Raw genomic sequence first — 18,046 nt, 5'->3', positions numbered from 1 at the left:
AAGAATGGATTGCTTTCCAAACTTCACTAATTAAAAACTGCAATAAGAAATAAGTATGTCTCACAACACAATGAGCATACCAACACCACCCACTCAATGAGATACATTCTAATGTTTTCTATACCACATTAGTTTATTTCATTTTTAGAAGAATGCCAGTCATTAACTACTAGGCCAATTTCCATCAATCACTAATAAGTTGCACTTGGTATCTGACAAACACTGAATTAAGGGGAAACAATATATGAGGCAGAGAGATGCATCAGAAGAATGCCGCAATAGTCCAGGTGATATCAGTAAAGCTGAAAAGCCCGAACAGACACATGAATTATGTACTGAGCTACTATCAAATGTTGAGTGACTGGATCTAAAAACTGAGAGGAAAGTCAAGACTGATTTGCAGAGGTCAGATTGGGTACCTAAGAGACTGGTGAGTGTTATTTACTGAGCTAGAAAACAGGAATAGGAGGTTTAGATAAAAATATCACGAGTTCATTTTGAATCTCTTGAGTTTGAAGAGTTAAGACAGATAAAAAGGTGGAGATGTCTAGTGAACCTTTAGATGTACTGATTGGGAGCTTTTAAGAGAATAATTGACTTGGAAAAATAAGTTTGAAGATCACTGGCAGATAGACGGCAACTGAAGACATACTGGTTGACGAGACTGACTGAGAGTATATTTTAAGAAGAAAGAGCACAAAGAATAAAATGCTAATGAAAACCCCCAAAGGAGAGCAGGGCAAGAGAAACTTGCAAAAGAGAAGTTTGCAAAGGAGATTGAGAAAAATAGTATGATAGTTGCCAGGAGCTTTGGAGTTCGATAAACATAGGTTCAAATCCTGTTTCAGTACCTGCTATGAAATCCTAGGATACTTATAGAGTTGACACGTCAACATCATGGGTTTAAATAGCACTGGTCCAATTATACACAGATATTCTTCAACAGTAAATACTACAGTACTACATATCTACAGTTGGTTGAATCTGTGGATGCTGAACCATCAGTATGGAGGAACCATTTTTATGAAAGACTGATTATAAGTTATATACAGATTTTTTACTGTTCTGAGGGTTGGTGCCCCTAGCCCCTGAGTTGTTCCAGGGTCAGCCATATTAAGAGTTAACAGTGGTTTAAAATAGTAAACATTTACTATCTCATCTTTCAGATAGATCAGGAAATTAGGAATGGCTTGGCTTGCTGGTTCTGACCCAGGCCTCTCATGAGTGTCTAGTCAAACTATCATCTGAAACTCGGGGTTGGAACTCCTGCCTCTAGAAGGCTCCCTTACATGGGTGATTGTAACACATGGGTTACATGGGTACATGTGCTGGCTGTTGGCTGGAGGGCCCAGTTCTCTTTTATGTGGCCTTTTATCCTCTAGGGTGTCTCCACTATGTAGGCTCTCTGGTAGGATAGCTGGGACTTTTTTACATGTCTCAGAGAGAAAGAGACTGAGAGACAGTGTGTTCACCCAGAACAGAAACCACAGTCTTCTTATAACCTAATCTCAGAAGTAACATTGCATCACTTCTGCTATAGTCTATTAACTAGAAGCAAGTTACTAAATCCAACTCAAACTCCATGGAGAGTATTACAAGAGAACATGAATACCAGGAAGTGGAAATCACTTGGTGCCTCAGTATATACCTTCCAAAAATCAAAACTAGGGATTCAAACAGCTAGTTGCATGTTAATGTTCAAAACAGCACAACAGCCAAAAGGTAAAAGCCCAGGTGTCCATCAACAGAAGAATGGACACACAAAATGTGGTATATTCATACAATGGAATACTATTCCACCATAAAAAAGAATGAAGTGCTACAACATGCATGAACTCTGAAAACATCATCTAAATGAAATAAACCAAACAGGACAAATATTGTATAATTAGTCAGAAGTTACTGATTAATGGTTACACAGTTTCTGTCTGGGATGATGAAATTTTGGAAATAGATAGTGGTGATGACTGTACAACACTGTAGCTGTAATTAATGCCATTGAGTTATAATTGTAATTTTAAACTTAACACTTTAAAATGGCAAATTTTATGTTATATATTTTACCACAATAAATTAAATTTCTAAATAAAAATGGTCTACAGAACATCACAGAAAGTATGATTTTATTTTAGTTTTTAAAAAGTATATGTAACCGTGACTGAGAGACCATGGCAAAAAAAAAAAAAAAAAAAAAAGTACATGTATACGAATGTCTATTTGTTTCTACACAAACTGACATGCAGGAAAACTCTGGAAGTCATATACCATAATTTTAATAATCACTATTTCTGGGTGGCTGGGGTTATGCATGATCTTCACTTTCTTATTTTAAAGTGTCTATACTGTCTACATTTCTTAAAAACATGATTTATAGTCTGATTAAATAAAATACTTTCAATTTGAAAGTGAATGGATGCTGATCAACTTTTTATGAAGGAAGTCTATATTCATTTTATAATCAATCAGATGTTGTAGGAATTACTTGCCACTTACAACTCTCAAGCTGTATTACATTTATGAATATTAAAACAGCAATAAGTATCTCCTGCCTGGACTACTTCAGTATTCTCCAAGTTGGAGCCTGTGCCCTTAGTTTTGTCTCACTGTCTAACCATATCATCACCAAAATGATATTTTTTAAAGAGTAATCTAACCACTTTACTTCCTTGTTTAAAAGCTCCCAAATGACACGGTCAAGAACAAAGTTCCACGAACAGTCTATATGGCTTTCCAACCTCTTCTCCTGATACTTACTGCACTGCTAGCAACCTCCACAGCAGCCTCGCTAACACACATCTAGTTTACATACTGAACTAAGATATTTCACATTTCTGATTCTTTGCTCATGTTATTTCATCTATTTTAAATCTCTATATGGAAATTCTTAGTTACTTTTAACAACTCAGCTCAAAATTATCTTGCCATGTGAGATCTACTCCTTACACACAAGTAAGGTGAAAAAAAATACATAATGCAAACACTAATCATAAAAGATGGAGTAGCTTACTAATACCAGACAAAATAATATTACTAGGATAAGGATGGACATGTTAAATGATAAAAACGTCAATTAATCAGAAAGTAATAATAATTATAACTGTGTATACATCTAATAACAGGGCTTAAACACACATAACAAAAACTGACAGATCTGAAAAGAGAAATATAAATTCACAATTATAATTAATGATTTCCCACTGACTGATAGAACAAGTACACAAAAAATCAGTAAGGATGAAGAAGTTTTGAACAATATTATCAACCAAACTGACCTGACATTTATAAAACATTCCACCAACCAACAACAGAATATACATTCTTTTCAAGAATATACAAAGTATTATTTGCCAAGATAGACAACATACTTGGCCAAAAAACAAGTCTTGATATAGTAAAAAAGATAAAAGTCTCACTTAAATTTGAAATCATTAACAGAAAGATACTTGGAAAATTCTTAAATATTTGGAAATTAAACAGCAAGGTTACAGGTCAAACTCATATTTATGGCTCAAAGAGCTCACAAGAGAAATTTTAAAATATGTTCAACTGAGTAAGAATGAAAACACTATACATCAGAATTTGTAGAGTGAAGCTAAAGCAGTACTTTATAGGAAAATTAATAGTTTTACATGTTTATATTAGAGAAGAAAGGCCAATAACCAATAAATTGACAACTCAGATGAAAAGGACAAGTTCCGTGAAAGAGAAAAATTAGCAAAATGGACAGTGCTGAAAGTCTCCAAGTTCACCCCCAGGCTTGGTGATTTGATATAAGGATTCACAGAACTCAATATACAGTTGTACTCCTAAGATTTATAACAGTAAAGGATGTAAAGCAAAATCAGCAAAGGAAAGGCACAAGAGATGAAGTCTGGAAGAAACCAGGTACAAACTTCTTTCAAGAGTCCTCTCCTATGGCATGTAGATATAATCTGAATTTGAAATCAGCTGATTTGTATCTCCTGTTTGTGTCATTTACTCTCTCTCTTTACTCTCACATGAATTTGGGAACTAAGTTCTGTAAGTTCTTCCTCACATAAAAGGTTACATAATGAAGACAGAGGATGAGATGGATGGATGTCATCACCGACTCAATGGACATGAGTTTAAGCAAGCTCCGGGAGTTGGCGATAGACAGGGAAGCCTGGAGTGCTGCAGTCCATGGGGTCACAAAGAGTCGGACATGACTGAGTGACTGAATTGAACTGAATAAATTCATTCAATTTTCAAAAAATAAAAAGTCTTCTCCTAGTGGAGTCACATAGGACATGCTTAATTCCTGCAGCAATAATTGTGACCACAAATGTGAACTCTTGTCTACTAGGAAGCTCATTAGAGACTTGGTGCTCAAAGCTTAATTGGTTGCTGGTCACTCTCTGCCTTGCATGTACCAAAACTACTGACTTCCAGAAAGAAAGCAGACGTTCAAAGCAAACTACTTAATAGTTTGAGCACAGTGAATCACTCCTGTCTGTTAGGAAATGGTGGGAACCCTCCCCAAATCCAATTTCCAGTTATCAGTCAACAGCCAAACTGACAAGCAGGTCTTTGGCAAACCTGCTATGTCAACTGTTTTCTGCACACTGGCATATGAAGAAATTGAAAATCTGAATAATCTGATAATTTAAAAGCTAAATTTGTTTTAAAAAATATTCCCACAAAGAAAAAGCCTCAATAGTTTCACCAATGAATTGTGTCTAATATTTAGTAAACAACAGCAGCTTCAACACAATACTCTTTAAGGAGGAAGAAACACATTCCAATTCATGTGGCTAGTATTCAGTTCAGTTCAGTCACTCAGTCGTGTCCGACTCTTTCATCTCCCATGGACTGCAGCACGCCAGGCTTCCGTGTCCATCCCCAACTCCTGGAGTTTACTCAAACTCATGTCCACTGAGTCGGTGATGCCATCCAACCATCTCATAATCTGTCGTCCGCTTCTCCTCCTGTCTTCAATCTTTCCCAACATCAGGGTCTTTTAAAATCAGTCAGCTCTTCACATCAGGTGGCCAAAGTATTGGAGTTTCAGCTTCAACATCAACCTTCCAAAGAACACTCAGGACTAATCTCCTTTAGGATGGACTGGTTGGATCTCCTTGCAGTTCAAGGGACTCTCAAGAGTCTTCTCCAACACCACAGTTCAAAAGCATCAGTTCTTCGGCATTCAGCTTTCTTTATAGTCCAACTCTCATATTCATACATGACCACTGGAAAAACCATAGCCTTGACTAGACAGACCTTTGTTGGCAAAGTAGTCTCTGCTTTTTAATATACTATCTAGGCTGGTCATAATTTTTCTTCCAAGGAGTAAGTGTCTTTTAATTTCATGGCTGCCATCACCAACTGCAGTGATTTTGGAACCCAAGAAAATAAAGTCCTCCACTGTTTCCACTGTTTCCCTATCTATTTGCCATGAAGTGATGGGACCAGATGCCATGATGTTAGTTTTCTGAATTTGAGTTTTAAGCTAACTTTTTCACTCTCCTTTTTCACTTTCATCAAGAGGTTCTTTAGTTCTTCCTCGCTTTTGGTCATAAGGGTGGTGTCATCTGTGTTTCTGAGGTTATTGATATTTCTCCCAGCAATCTTGATTCCAGAATTTCTCCTGGGCTTCATCCAGCCCAGCATTTCTCATGATGTACTCTGCATATAAGTTAAATAAGCAGGGTAACAATATACAGCCTTGACATACTCCTTTTCCTATTTGGTCTGTTGTTCCATGTCCAGTTCGAATTATTGCTTCCTGACCTGCATAACAGGTTTCTCAAGAGGCAGGTCAGGTGGTCTGGTATTCCCACTTCTTTCAGAATTTTCCAGTTTATTGTGATCCACACAGTCAAAGGTTTTGGCATAGTCAATAAAGCAGAAATAGATGGGTTTTTTGGAACTCTCTTGCTTTTTCCATGATCCAGCAGATGTTGGCAATTTGATCTCTTGTTCCTTTGCCTTTTCTAAACCAGCTTGAACATCTGGAAATTCATGGTTCACGTATTACTGAAGCCTGGCTTGGAGAATTTTAAGCATTACTTTACTAGCGTGTGAGATGAGTGCAATTGTGTGGTAGTTTGAGCATTCTTGGGCATTGCCTTTCTTTGGGATGGGAATGAAAACCGACCTTTTCCAGTCCTGTGGCCACTGCTGAGTTTTCCAGATTTGCTGGCATATTGAGTGCAGCACTTTCACAGCATCATCTTTTAGGATCTGAAATAGCTCAACTGGAATTCCATCACCTCGGTTAGCTTTGTTTGTAGTGATGTTTCCTAAGGCCCACCTGACTTCACATTCCAGGATGTCTGGCTCTAGGTGAGTGATTATCTGGGTCGTGAAGATCTTTTTTGTACAGTTCTGTGTATTCTTGCCACCTCTTCTTAATATCTTCTGCTTCTGGTAGGTCCATACCGTTTCTGTCCTTTATTGAGCCCATCTTTGCATGAAATGTTCCCTTGGTTATCTTTAATTTTCTTGAAGAGATCTCTAGTCTCTCCCATTCTATTGTTTTCCTCTATTTCTTTGCACTGATCACTGAGGAAGGCTTTCTTATCTCTCCTTGCTATTCTTTGCAACTCTGCCTTTAAATGGGTATATCTTTCCCCTTTTCCCCTTTGCTTTTTCCTTCTCCTCTTTTCACAGGTATTTTCAAGGCCTCTTCAGACAGCCATTTTGCTTTTTTGCATTTCTTTTTCTTGGGGATGGTCGTGATCCCTATCTCCTGTACAATGTCACAAACCTCTGTCCATAATTCAACAGGTACTCTGTCTATCAGATCTAGTCCCTTAAATCTATTTCTCACTTTCACTGTATAATCATAAGGGATTTGATTTAGGTCATACCTGAATGGTCTAGTGGTTTTCCCTACTTTCTTCAATTTAAGTCTGAATTTGGCAATAAGGAGTTCATGATCTGAGCCACAGTCAGCTCCCGGTCTTGTTTTTGCTGGCTGTACAGAGTTTCTCCATCTTTGGCTGCAAAGAATATATTCAATCTGATTTCGGAGTTGACCATCTGGTGATGTCCATATGTAGAATCTTCTCTTGTGTTGTTGGAAGAGGGTGTTTGCTATGACCAGTGCGTTCTCTTGGCAAAACTGTATTAGCCTTTGCCCTGCTTCATTCTGTACTCCAAGGCCAAATTTGCCTGTTACTCCAGGTATCTCTTGACTTCCTACTTTTGCATTCCAGTCCCCATAATGAAAAGGGCATCTTTTTTGGGCATTAGTTCTAGAAGGTCTTTTAGGTCTTCATAGAACCGTTCACCTTCAGCTTCTTCAGCATTACTGGTCAGGGCATAGACTTGACCATGATATTGAATGGTTTGCCTTGGAAACGAACAGAGATCATTCTGTCGTTTTTGAGACTGCATCCAAGTACTGCATTCTGGACTCTTTTGTTGACTATGATGGCCACGCCATTTCTTCCAAGGGATTCTTGCTCAAAGTAGTAGATATAATGGTCATCTGAGTTAAATTTACCCATTCCAGTCCATTTTAGTTCACTGATTCCTAAAATGTTGACGTTCACTCTTGCCATTTCCTGTTTGACCACTTCCAATTTGCCTTGATTCATGGGGTCACAAAGAGTCAGACATGACTGAGCGACTGTCACTTTCACTTTCAATAGACTATGAAATGACAAAAAACATCTAAGATGAAAAGTTAAGTAATCGTGTCCACTCTTACAACTTCATTTAACACTGTACTGAAGAGTCCTAGCTAGTGTAGTACAGTAAGTTGAGGAAAAAATAAAATGCATAGAAAAGAAGAAGATGTAAAATTCATCTGCCTTAAATTCTCAGACAACATATTATGTACAAAGAAAACTCCAAAGTTCAACCAAGAAAAACATACTACAATAATAAATTATTTAAAATGCTAAAAAAATATGAAGTCAATGTACAAAGATCAATTTTAACTCTAAAAGCAAGAAACAATTAGAAAAACTCATATTAAAAATACTGCTTATACAATAAATGCTGGAGAGGGTGTGGAGAAAAGGTAACCCTCTTACACTGCTGGTGGGAATGCCAACTAGTACAGCCACTATAGAGACTCCTTAAAAAACTGGAAATAGAACTGCCATATGACCCAGCAATCCCATTCCTGGGCATACACACCGAGGAAACCAGATCTGAAAGAGACACGTGCACCCCAATGTTCAGCACTGTTTATAATAGCCAGGACATGGAAGCAACCTAGATGCCCATCAGCAGACGAATGGATAAGCTATGGTACATATACCCAATGGAATATTACTCAGCCATTAAAAAGAATACATTTGAATCAGTTCTAATGAGATGGATGAAACTGGAGCCCATTATACAGAGTGAAGTAAGCCAGAAAGATAAAGACCAATACAGTATACTAACGCATATATATGGAATTTTTAAAGATGGTAACGATAATCCTATATGCAAGATAGAAAAAGAGACACAGATATATAGAACAGACTTTTGGACTCTACGGGGGAAGGCAAGGGTCAGATGATCTGAGAGAATAGCATTGAAACATGTATATTATCAAGTGTGAAACAGATCGCCAGCCCAGGTTGGATGCATAAGACAAGTGCTCAGGGCTGGTACACTGGGAAGACCCAGAGGGATGGGATGGGTAGGGAGGTGGGAGGTGGGATCAGGGTGGGGAACACATGTAAATCCATGACTGATTCATGTCAATGTATGGCAAAAACCACTACAATAATGTAAAGTAATTAGCCTCCAACTAATAAAAATAAATGAAAAATAAATAAAATTCTGAAAAGTAAAAAAAAATAAAAATACTGCTTATACTAAGAGCCCAAAACATGAAATATTCAGGGGTAAATTTAACAAAACACTCGCAAGACATATACAATGAAAACTACAAAACATTTCTGAGTAGTGTTAAAGAAAATCTAAATAAATGGAAAGATATACCATGTCATGAATTGTATGTTAAGACGTAAATTCTTTGTAAATTAATCTATATACTCAACACAAGCCAAATTCAAATACCATAGACTTTTTCTTTTAGAAACTGATAAACTGATTCTAAAAGTTATATGGAAATGCAAAGGATTCACAATAGTCAAAACAATTTTGGAAAAGAACAACAAAATTGAAGGACTTATACTACCACATTTTGAGACTTTTTATAACGCTACATTGATAAAGAAAGTGTTAAATTGTCTATCCACAAATGTATATGCTGAAATTGAAGATTCATGTCTAAGAACACCAATACAGTATACTAACACATATATATGGAATTTTAAAAGATGGAATTTTAAAAGAAGGAATTTTAATCCTTATGTCATATTGTATAAAAAATTAATTTAAAATGTACTACAGACTATATGCTTACTTCTTGTTACACTCATTTTTAAAAGTTGAGAAAGTGAAAATATAAAGCATGGAGAAAATCATCAGTGATGGTCTTAATTTCTTTTAAGAGCTTATACCCCACATACTTGAATTTTACCTCAAACTTCTTGTTTTCCTCAAACTTCTTCTGATCACATAATTTGTCATAATCTTCTTGTAACTTAGTATGAGTTTCTTTAAGTGATGATAGCTCATTTTTAATCTCATTAATTTCTCCATTAAGTTCTTCAACCTAGTATATGACATTTAACCAAAATGAACATGTATATAAATTAGTTGTGTCTAAAAATACTTCATTAACACAAGTGTTTAGAAACTGTAAATAATGAAAACATTCTCAAAGTAATTACTAATTAAAAGGTACCATTTATTGAATTGTGCTGAGTACTTAATAAACATAATTTCATACTCTTAAAAATCCTATGAGGTATTTTCAGCCTCCAATATACAGGTGAGAAATGTGAGGCTCAGAGACGTTAAGTAACTTGCCCCAAATCAGGCAGATATAAAGTGATAGTCAAGATTCAAATGCAAGGCTAAGCCTAGGAGTTGCGCTCTTCAGTACTACATTAAATCACTTCTTGTTACAAATGAAAAATTAATTAACTTTTAATCATAAAAATTCTATAAAGGTTACGATCTCATTGCTTTCTTAAAGTTTTATTTTCTTGTTGCAAATTAGATAAACAGATTTCAACTCAACTAGATGAAGAATACTAAGTACTACAATTAGAAACTGACACTTCAGCCTAATACTTATATCTACAAACTAGTCTTTTCAGTTCAATTCAGTTCACTCAGTCACGTCCTACTCTTTGCGACCCCATGAACTGCAGCATGCCAGGCCTCCCTGTCCATCACCAACTCCCAGAGTCCACCCAAACCTATGTCCATCGAGTCAGTGATGCCATCCAACCATCTCACCCTCGGTCGTCCCCTTCTCCTCCTGCCCTCAATCTTTCCCAGCATCAGGGTCTTTTCAAACGAGCCAGCTCTTCACATGAAGTGGCCAAAGTACTGGAGTTTCAGCTTCAGCATCAGTCCTACCAATGAATACCCAGGACTGATCTTTAGGATGGACTGGTTGGATCTCCTTGCAGTCCAAGGGGCTCTCAAGACTCTTCTCCAACACAACAGTTCAAAAGTATCAATTCTTCTGTGCTCAGCTTTCTTTATAGTCCAACTCTCACATCCATACATGACCACTGGAAAAACCATAGCCTTGACTAGACGGACCTTTGTTGGCAAAGTAATGTCTCTGCTTTTTAATATGCTGTCTAGGTTGGTCATAACTTTCCTTCCAAGGAGGAAGCATCTTTTAATTTCATGGCTGCAAAGTCACCATCTGCAGTGATTTTGGAGCCCAGAAAAATAGTGAGCCATTGTTTCCACTGCCTCCCCATCTATTTCCCATGAAGTGATGGGACCGGCTGCCATGATCTTAGTTTTCTGAATGTTGAGTTTTAAGCCAACTTTTTCACTCTCCTCTTTCACTTTCATCAAGAGACTCATTAGTTCTTCTTTGCCTTCTGCCATAAGGGTGGCGTCATCTGTGTTTCTGAGGTTATTGATATTTCTCCCAGCAATCTTGATTCCAGCTTGTGCTTCCTCCAGCCCAGCGTTTTTCATAATGTACTCTGCATATAAGTTAAATAAGCAGGGTGACAATATACAGCCTTGACGTACTCCTTTTCCTATTTGGAACCAGTCTGTTGTTCCATGTCTTTTACTGGCTATAAAATTTTATAATCTTTTTCTTGGTGGGATTCTCTTTCATAGGAACCTCAAATGTGAGACAAAATAAGTTCCAGGAAAAAGAAAAATACCATTTTGTCATAAAATATTACAAAAGTTTCTCGTGAACAATTTTAAACTACCAAAAATTCTACTAGTGCATCTAATTTTCCTTGTAGGGGTTAACAGACATGAGCTCACCAACTACTTTCCCTTCACCTTACCTACTTTGACCATCCTTTTACCTGTCTCTGCAAGGCTCTTCTTCTCCATGGCTCAACTCTTCATGTGTTCTCTATACTGTCCTCTCTTACCTCCTTTAGAGCCTAACTCAAGAAAAGATCTCTTTTCTCCTAGATATTCTCAATTTTCCACACTATACCAGTATTGTTTTTAGCCCACAAATACACTCTTGTCATGACTGTAACTTTTCTTCTTGACTCAATTACTCTCTCTCTCACTTCTTAAGCTTCCCTCTTACTACTTTCAAATTCTAACCTCTCTTCACTCCTTAAGGGATTCCCTGGTGGCTTAGATGGTAAAGCGTCTGCCTGCAATGTGGGAGCCCCGGGTTCAATCCCTGTGTCGGTAGATCCCCTGGAGAAGGAAATGGCAACCCACTCCAGTGCTCTTGCCTAGAAAATCCTATGGATTGAGGAGCCTGGTGGGCTACAGTCCACGTGGTCGCAAAGAGTTGGATATAACTGAGAGACACCACTTTCTTTCTTTACTTTCACTCCTTAACAACCAGACTTCTGCCCTCAAGCTCTACTGGTTTTTTTTCTATCATCACCTGCACATTAGCAAAGGGCGTGTTCCAAGTTCCATACTGTTTAACAGCACTGCAGCACGACTGTGTGACTGCTTCTTTTCAAAGAGCCTCTTTTCTTCATTTCACGGCACTACTCCCTCTTCATCCTACTACCTTTCTCACTGTTCCGATCAGGCTCCCTCTCCCCTTCTGTCCCACACTAACCACTCACAAAATTCTGGCACTCCCCAGAATCCTCTTTCTTCTTTAGCCCTCTCTTCAAGTCTTCCACTCTTTCCATAGAGGATCTTATTATACCTTCAAATTTCATCTTTATGCTAATAAGTCTTAAATCTCTTTTTCATCTCCCAACCTCTTCCCTAAGATTAGATTCATGTTTCCAAATACATGATATAAATTTCAAGTCAGATGTCCTGCAGTCACCGTAAGTTAAACAATCTCCAAATTAAACTCATTTTCATCCACCAAATCTGTTTCTCCTTTCACATTCCTTATGTCATTTAGTGATATGACTATTCTGCTAATGTATAAATTATTATACTAATCTCAGAATCACAGTTGACTCCTTTCCCTTTTAAAATCCATTATATATAAAATGTGATTAATCCTGCTAACTCTACCTCCAGGCCTTCTTGAATCTGTCTCTTTTCTCTATATTCACTGTTGTTGTTCAGTTGCTCAGTTGTGTCTGACTCTGTGCAACCCCATGGACTACAATCCTCACTACTGTTGCCCTAATTCACATCCTCATGGGCTCATGGTTAGAATATTCTTCTTATTGACCTCTTTCCATAATGCCATTCTCCATACTACTGCAAGAGTTATTTTCCTAAACTGCAGATCTAAGTCACTTCTCTGCTTTAAAATCTCAATGGCTTCCCAATACTTATAAAATAAAATTCAATTTCCTTAGAAAAGAACTCTTCAGAAGATGACTTCAACCTCATTTGCAATGTCGCATTCTAGATCAGACCATTCATCCTTGAGAAAGCAATTTCAGGCCTCCATCATTATCCCCTTTCTTAAATGGAATGCCAACAGAGTGGAATGAGAGGTATAGGAAGCAGGCACCTTCTGTCTGGTGAAACCCTATTCATCTTTCAAGTCCAAATTCCAGGATCATCTTTTCTCTAAAACTTTCTCCAACCTAGTTAAACAATATGATTTATTTTGTGCTTTCATAGTAATTTTTAAATACTAATATTAATACTACTAAAAACACTCCATACTATTGTAGTTAATAATTACCTGTCTTTTGAGAGTATGAGCTCTTTAATAATCTTTGTATTTTAGGCAGCTTTGAAAATCCAGCACCTAGAATAGTGCCTAACACATAATAGATGCTCAACAAATGTTGTGAATTGAATTTTTGTGACATCCCCTTTCTCTAAATAAGTTCTGAACATCTCCATTTATTACTGTCTTACCTATAAATATCTATTGGCTATATAACTGGCCAAATAAGAGCAGGTACACATACCACATTCTTTATGACATTCTATGAATTTTAAAATATATTGTCTAGTAATATTCACTGTTTAATTTGTACAGTATTCTTTCACTATTAAAAAAAAAGCAGTATATATAATTTCATCTTATTTTTGTTACTATCTTTTAGTTTTTTTTAAACCCTATCTTGATCTAACCTCAGTAGCAATACTACAATTACCCTTCACTCAAGAGTGGTGAAATGCTTACAAAGAGACAGAAATACAATTAAAGAATAGATCTGACCTCCCACTCAAGAAAACTCCTACAGAACCAAAGCAGCTTTTAAAAAATTTAACTATGTTCTGTTTAGTACTGAGGCATAAAGTTAAATGAATGCAGATGCTAAAAATCCTAAGACAAAACCAATTTCATCCAAATTATAAACAGGTCTCACCAGGAAAGCTGAATGCTTATTTCTCTTAATTCATTTGATTCCCGCCCCCTCCCCCACACCCCCCAGAGGAGGAACATAGTTGAAATATCACTAGGAAAAATAAATGTTTACTTTTCTTATCTCAACTAATTTTGGGGGTATGGCTGGCATATTCAAGTTTATAGTCTCTTTTTACATCATAGTTTTCCTTACCCTGACAGTACTATTTCCATGGTCTTTTAAACATTAGAAATGAGACAGAAGTGTTGGGATGCAAGGCAGATTAGCTGAAGCTAAAATGAATATTACTATGTTTGTTGCTTAATGATGAACTTTACCTATATAGGGATCATTAAGCATTTTACAGTATTCTGATCTAATGAATTACAAAATACTTTTTGAGAATTTGGTAAAGCTTATCAAATTCATCAGTGAAAATCTGACCTCTTCAAAATACAAATTAAGAGAACACGTTAGCTGCAAATGGATCAAAAAATCAAGAATTACTTTTATAACAATTTATATCAAATAAACTCAACTACAGAATATTACACAGATATATATTATTATAAACTATATTAATACAGTATTAGAATTTTATAGTATAATTAGTACAATAACTAAAATATCTTCCTTTCCCAAAATATAGTTTTCATAAACTTATAAATAGTTACCTTCCATTTTTTTTTAGTTCTTTTAAAAGAATTGAAGGCAATAAAAATAGATAATAAATAGAACAATTGATTTTGGGTTCACCAGTCTTTAAAGTGAACCTTGTATTTCACAACTTTATATCACTTTACACGTTTTATTATCTACTTCACTGAAATTAAAATTTAATGTAAAATAAAAGAGTTGTGCTTTAGGGAAATAATCATGTTAAAAACATAACAATTCTCTTGATAAAATGTTGATACTAGAGAACCCAACTACTGTATACATGTTCTAAACATGGCTTTAATATGACTCAATGAAACTGCTGAGGAAAGATAAAGAGATCAGATAACAATCATACCTATATAATTCTTTATTATAGCCATTTGCTAAAACACTATCAATGGTTTTACAAAAAGGAAAATTAATTTTTGTCACCTATGAAAAGTCATACAAAATACATATAAATACACACATGTATATGTGTGGTTTTTCATGTATGAAAATATTATAGAAAATTTTATTAAATTTAGCTTTAAAAACACTCACTTTTTAGAAATACAAGTGCAAGAAGAAAATGTGTCTGACTTTATTCCTATTTTTGCAATATTTTCTTAGCATTTAATAGTTATTTTAAATGTCTACAACTACTTAAAATATTTAAAAATTTTACTATTAAATAAACCTACATGCTTCTTCCAGGTTCCTAGCGCTTTCTCATGCTCATTTTGAAGATTAAGGAACTTTTCTTCATTTTCTTTTACCTTCTCCCTTTGCAGCTCATTATCTCTTTCAAGGGTCTGCAATAAAATTAATTATCCAAAAAATAATCAATACCACATTAATGAATTTTGATGTGTTTTATGTTGCTTGGACCTTTGCTTCTAACATGCTGAAAGTGCCATACAGATCAGTGATAATGTGCTATCTCAACAATAATTTTCATAAATTAACAGAAAGGTGCTTATAGTTTAGTTAACAGGAAATAGGGGGAGGTTATGAAAAAGAAATGGCTATAAAAGGGTATAAAAACATTGCCATTATTCAGTTTCACTGCATAAGTTTTAATGTACTGAAAAAGTAATATAAAGTACAGCACTGAAAAATATGAAATGTAGCATAATCCAGGCTAACCCTACTATAATTTTTTAACTACCATAGAATATATTTTCCATATCTGTTTATTTCAGAAATTAATTGGCTGGAAAACTCTTAAATACAATTAAAATTTTTAATTTCAAATTAACACTTTTTTAGTAGAACTTCAGTATTCACTAATTAACTTATTACTTCATAAATTAACATATTATATAATCACTACCACACTCTCCTCTCCTCTTCCCAAAAAAACCTTTAAAGGGTAAAACTATCACTGTTTTCTAAGACAAAGGTTTAAAAGATATTAAATCAGTATCACCAATATTATTAGGTTTCTTCAGTGTCTGCTGATAATCCAAGTAAACTTCTGTAAAAAGACTCTACCTGCATGTCTAAATATATCTGGAATTTTTATGTTAATTTGCTTATCATTACTAAAGCTAAGTACATTCAGGGTCAACATCTAAGCCACACAAAGGATACAGAAAGAAAAGGCAAAGTTTTCCTCTACTGGTTTTCCAGCTCTCCCCACCAGAGGTAAAGTAGTTTCTTGTGTATCCTTTCAAAAATTGTCTATAAGCAGACAAGTATATATCTTTCAAACCGTACTATATATACTCTGTTGTGCTGCCATTTCCTTTTCTAAAAATATGAATAATATATCTTGCTTAACTTCCACATCATTATATAAGATCTCATTTTAGAGGATTCACAGTATTTCAACTATTTCAAGAGTCCTCAATTACTACATAGAATATCAATATGTGATGACATAATTATGCAAAATTTTGAAAACAATTGATAAAACAATTTTAACACAAAGATTTTGCTCTGGCTCATAAAGAACTATGCACTTTGAGAGCATTCAGTGAATACCTATTTTGACTGTCTCTACTTTAGGACACTGTAAATATTTTTATAGAAGTCATGATTTCATCTTGATTTACAGGTAATATATGGTAGTAAGGCAGTTTCTAAATATTTACAAGGGTATTATTTAATAGGTGCTTAGTATTTTAACATTCTAAAAAATATTTACAGTATCTATTTACATTTTAGAAGACAGACAAATCTAAAAATTCAGAGGAAATATGGGAGAGTATACCACAGAGTATCCTAGTAAAAATAAATGACCAAAAGCATTACGTTCTTAAAAAGCACATTAGATGTATCACTCATTTCCTGCCTATAACTATACCCCCATCTAAAAGAAAGTGCCTGTATCTGGTATTCTCTCAGTTTCCATGTTTTGGAGACATTCCATCCTTATCCTATAATGTGGACTGACTGTTCTTTCATCCTGCTACACTGATCAGGCAGTCTTTGAGAATTTCCTTTTTTCTTCAGTGGTAGGTCTCCTGTCTCCTAGATTCCATGATTTCCTCCTGGTTTATTCCCTTGTCTTGGTAAAGCAAGCTATTTTTTATAAAGCAGACATCTATCATATTTTTTGAAAGCTTGCATGTCTGAAAGTATGTTTATTCTACTAATACTTAACTTGTTTGGTTAAATACAGTGCAATTCTGTTTTGGAACCTCTGAAAGCACAGTTCTATTATCTTCTACCTTTCAGGATTGCCAATGAGAAGTTTGAAGCCATTATGTTGCCATTCTCATTTTGGATCCTTCATAGGTGATCTACTTTTTTTGCCCACTCCCCCCTCCCCCAGAGAGTTTTATAATCTTCTCTTTTAGTATGAAATTTCATAATGATATGTGTTGGTGTTAAGCAAAACAAACTCAGATTCTTCAATTCTGGGTTACTTTCCTGCATTATCTCTTGGGTTATTTGCTCTCCTTCCACTTTCTCTGTTCTCTCTGAAATTCACCAGACCTCTTGAACAACCCCCTCATTTTCTTCCTTTCCTATTTTCCATCTTCTTGTCTTTTGGTTCTACTTTCTTAGATTATTTTGATGTTATCTTCTAACCTTTCCATTGTACTTTTTATGTACACTAATATATTTAAGGGCTCCCTTTTATTCTATTAATGTTTTTTAGATCCTAAATTACTGTTTTTGGATTAACAAATATATTTCTCTTAACTGAGTATATTTTCTTAGCTTCTCCAAGTTTTTTTTCATTACCCTATTTGTTTTGTCTATTTTTCACACTGGAGATTTTCAAATACCCAGTGATCCTTAATTGTCTGTTCATATTTAAGAAGAAGTATTAAATAGCCAGCTAAAAGTTTTGTCAACTACAAAATTTTGTCACTACAGTGGTGGCTTCACTGTGCATTGATCTGGCTGAACTGTTTCATCGGGAGAGCTTAATTGCAGGTGAGTCGCCACAGAATCTTCCATTCTGCTGCCTGGATGTTACAAGGGTAACTGTCCTGCAAATGGGGAGACTGCCTGGAGGCTTCAGAATTCAGTATATAGACTTTCCAAACTATTTTTAAAATAATACTCTCAGTACTGTGCTAGTAAAGTAGGTCTCAATAAAGCCTGATTTGTAGCATTTGCCAATCTCATTAAAGTTAAAAAAAAAAAAACAACCCACTGCAGTTAATTCAAGCTACCACTTACTCAAACTAGCTTACAAAATGACAACAGCTCTAATAACCAGC

General features: G+C 35.5%; 1 protein-coding gene across 1 annotated transcript in view; it reads right to left on the bottom strand.

Annotated features, from left to right (window-relative positions):
• CCDC73 (coiled-coil domain containing 73) overlaps positions 1 to 18,046 on the bottom strand; it is a 106,272-nt gene that overhangs the window by 11,045 nt on the left and 77,181 nt on the right. Inside the window, exons 13-14 of the mRNA XM_065943844.1 lie at positions 15,068 to 15,178; positions 9,452 to 9,586 (exon numbers count right to left, since the gene is read on the bottom strand). Of these exons, the coding sequence (XP_065799916.1) occupies positions 9,452 to 9,586; positions 15,068 to 15,178 (246 nt within the window). The remainder of the gene's footprint in view (positions 1 to 9,451; positions 9,587 to 15,067; positions 15,179 to 18,046) is intronic.

This window comes from Muntiacus reevesi, chromosome 9 (assembly GCF_963930625.1).
Source record: "Muntiacus reevesi chromosome 9, mMunRee1.1, whole genome shotgun sequence".
Classification (NCBI taxonomy): domain Eukaryota; kingdom Metazoa; phylum Chordata; class Mammalia; order Artiodactyla; family Cervidae; genus Muntiacus; species Muntiacus reevesi.
This window is presented reverse-complemented; position numbering and strand designations above follow the sequence as displayed.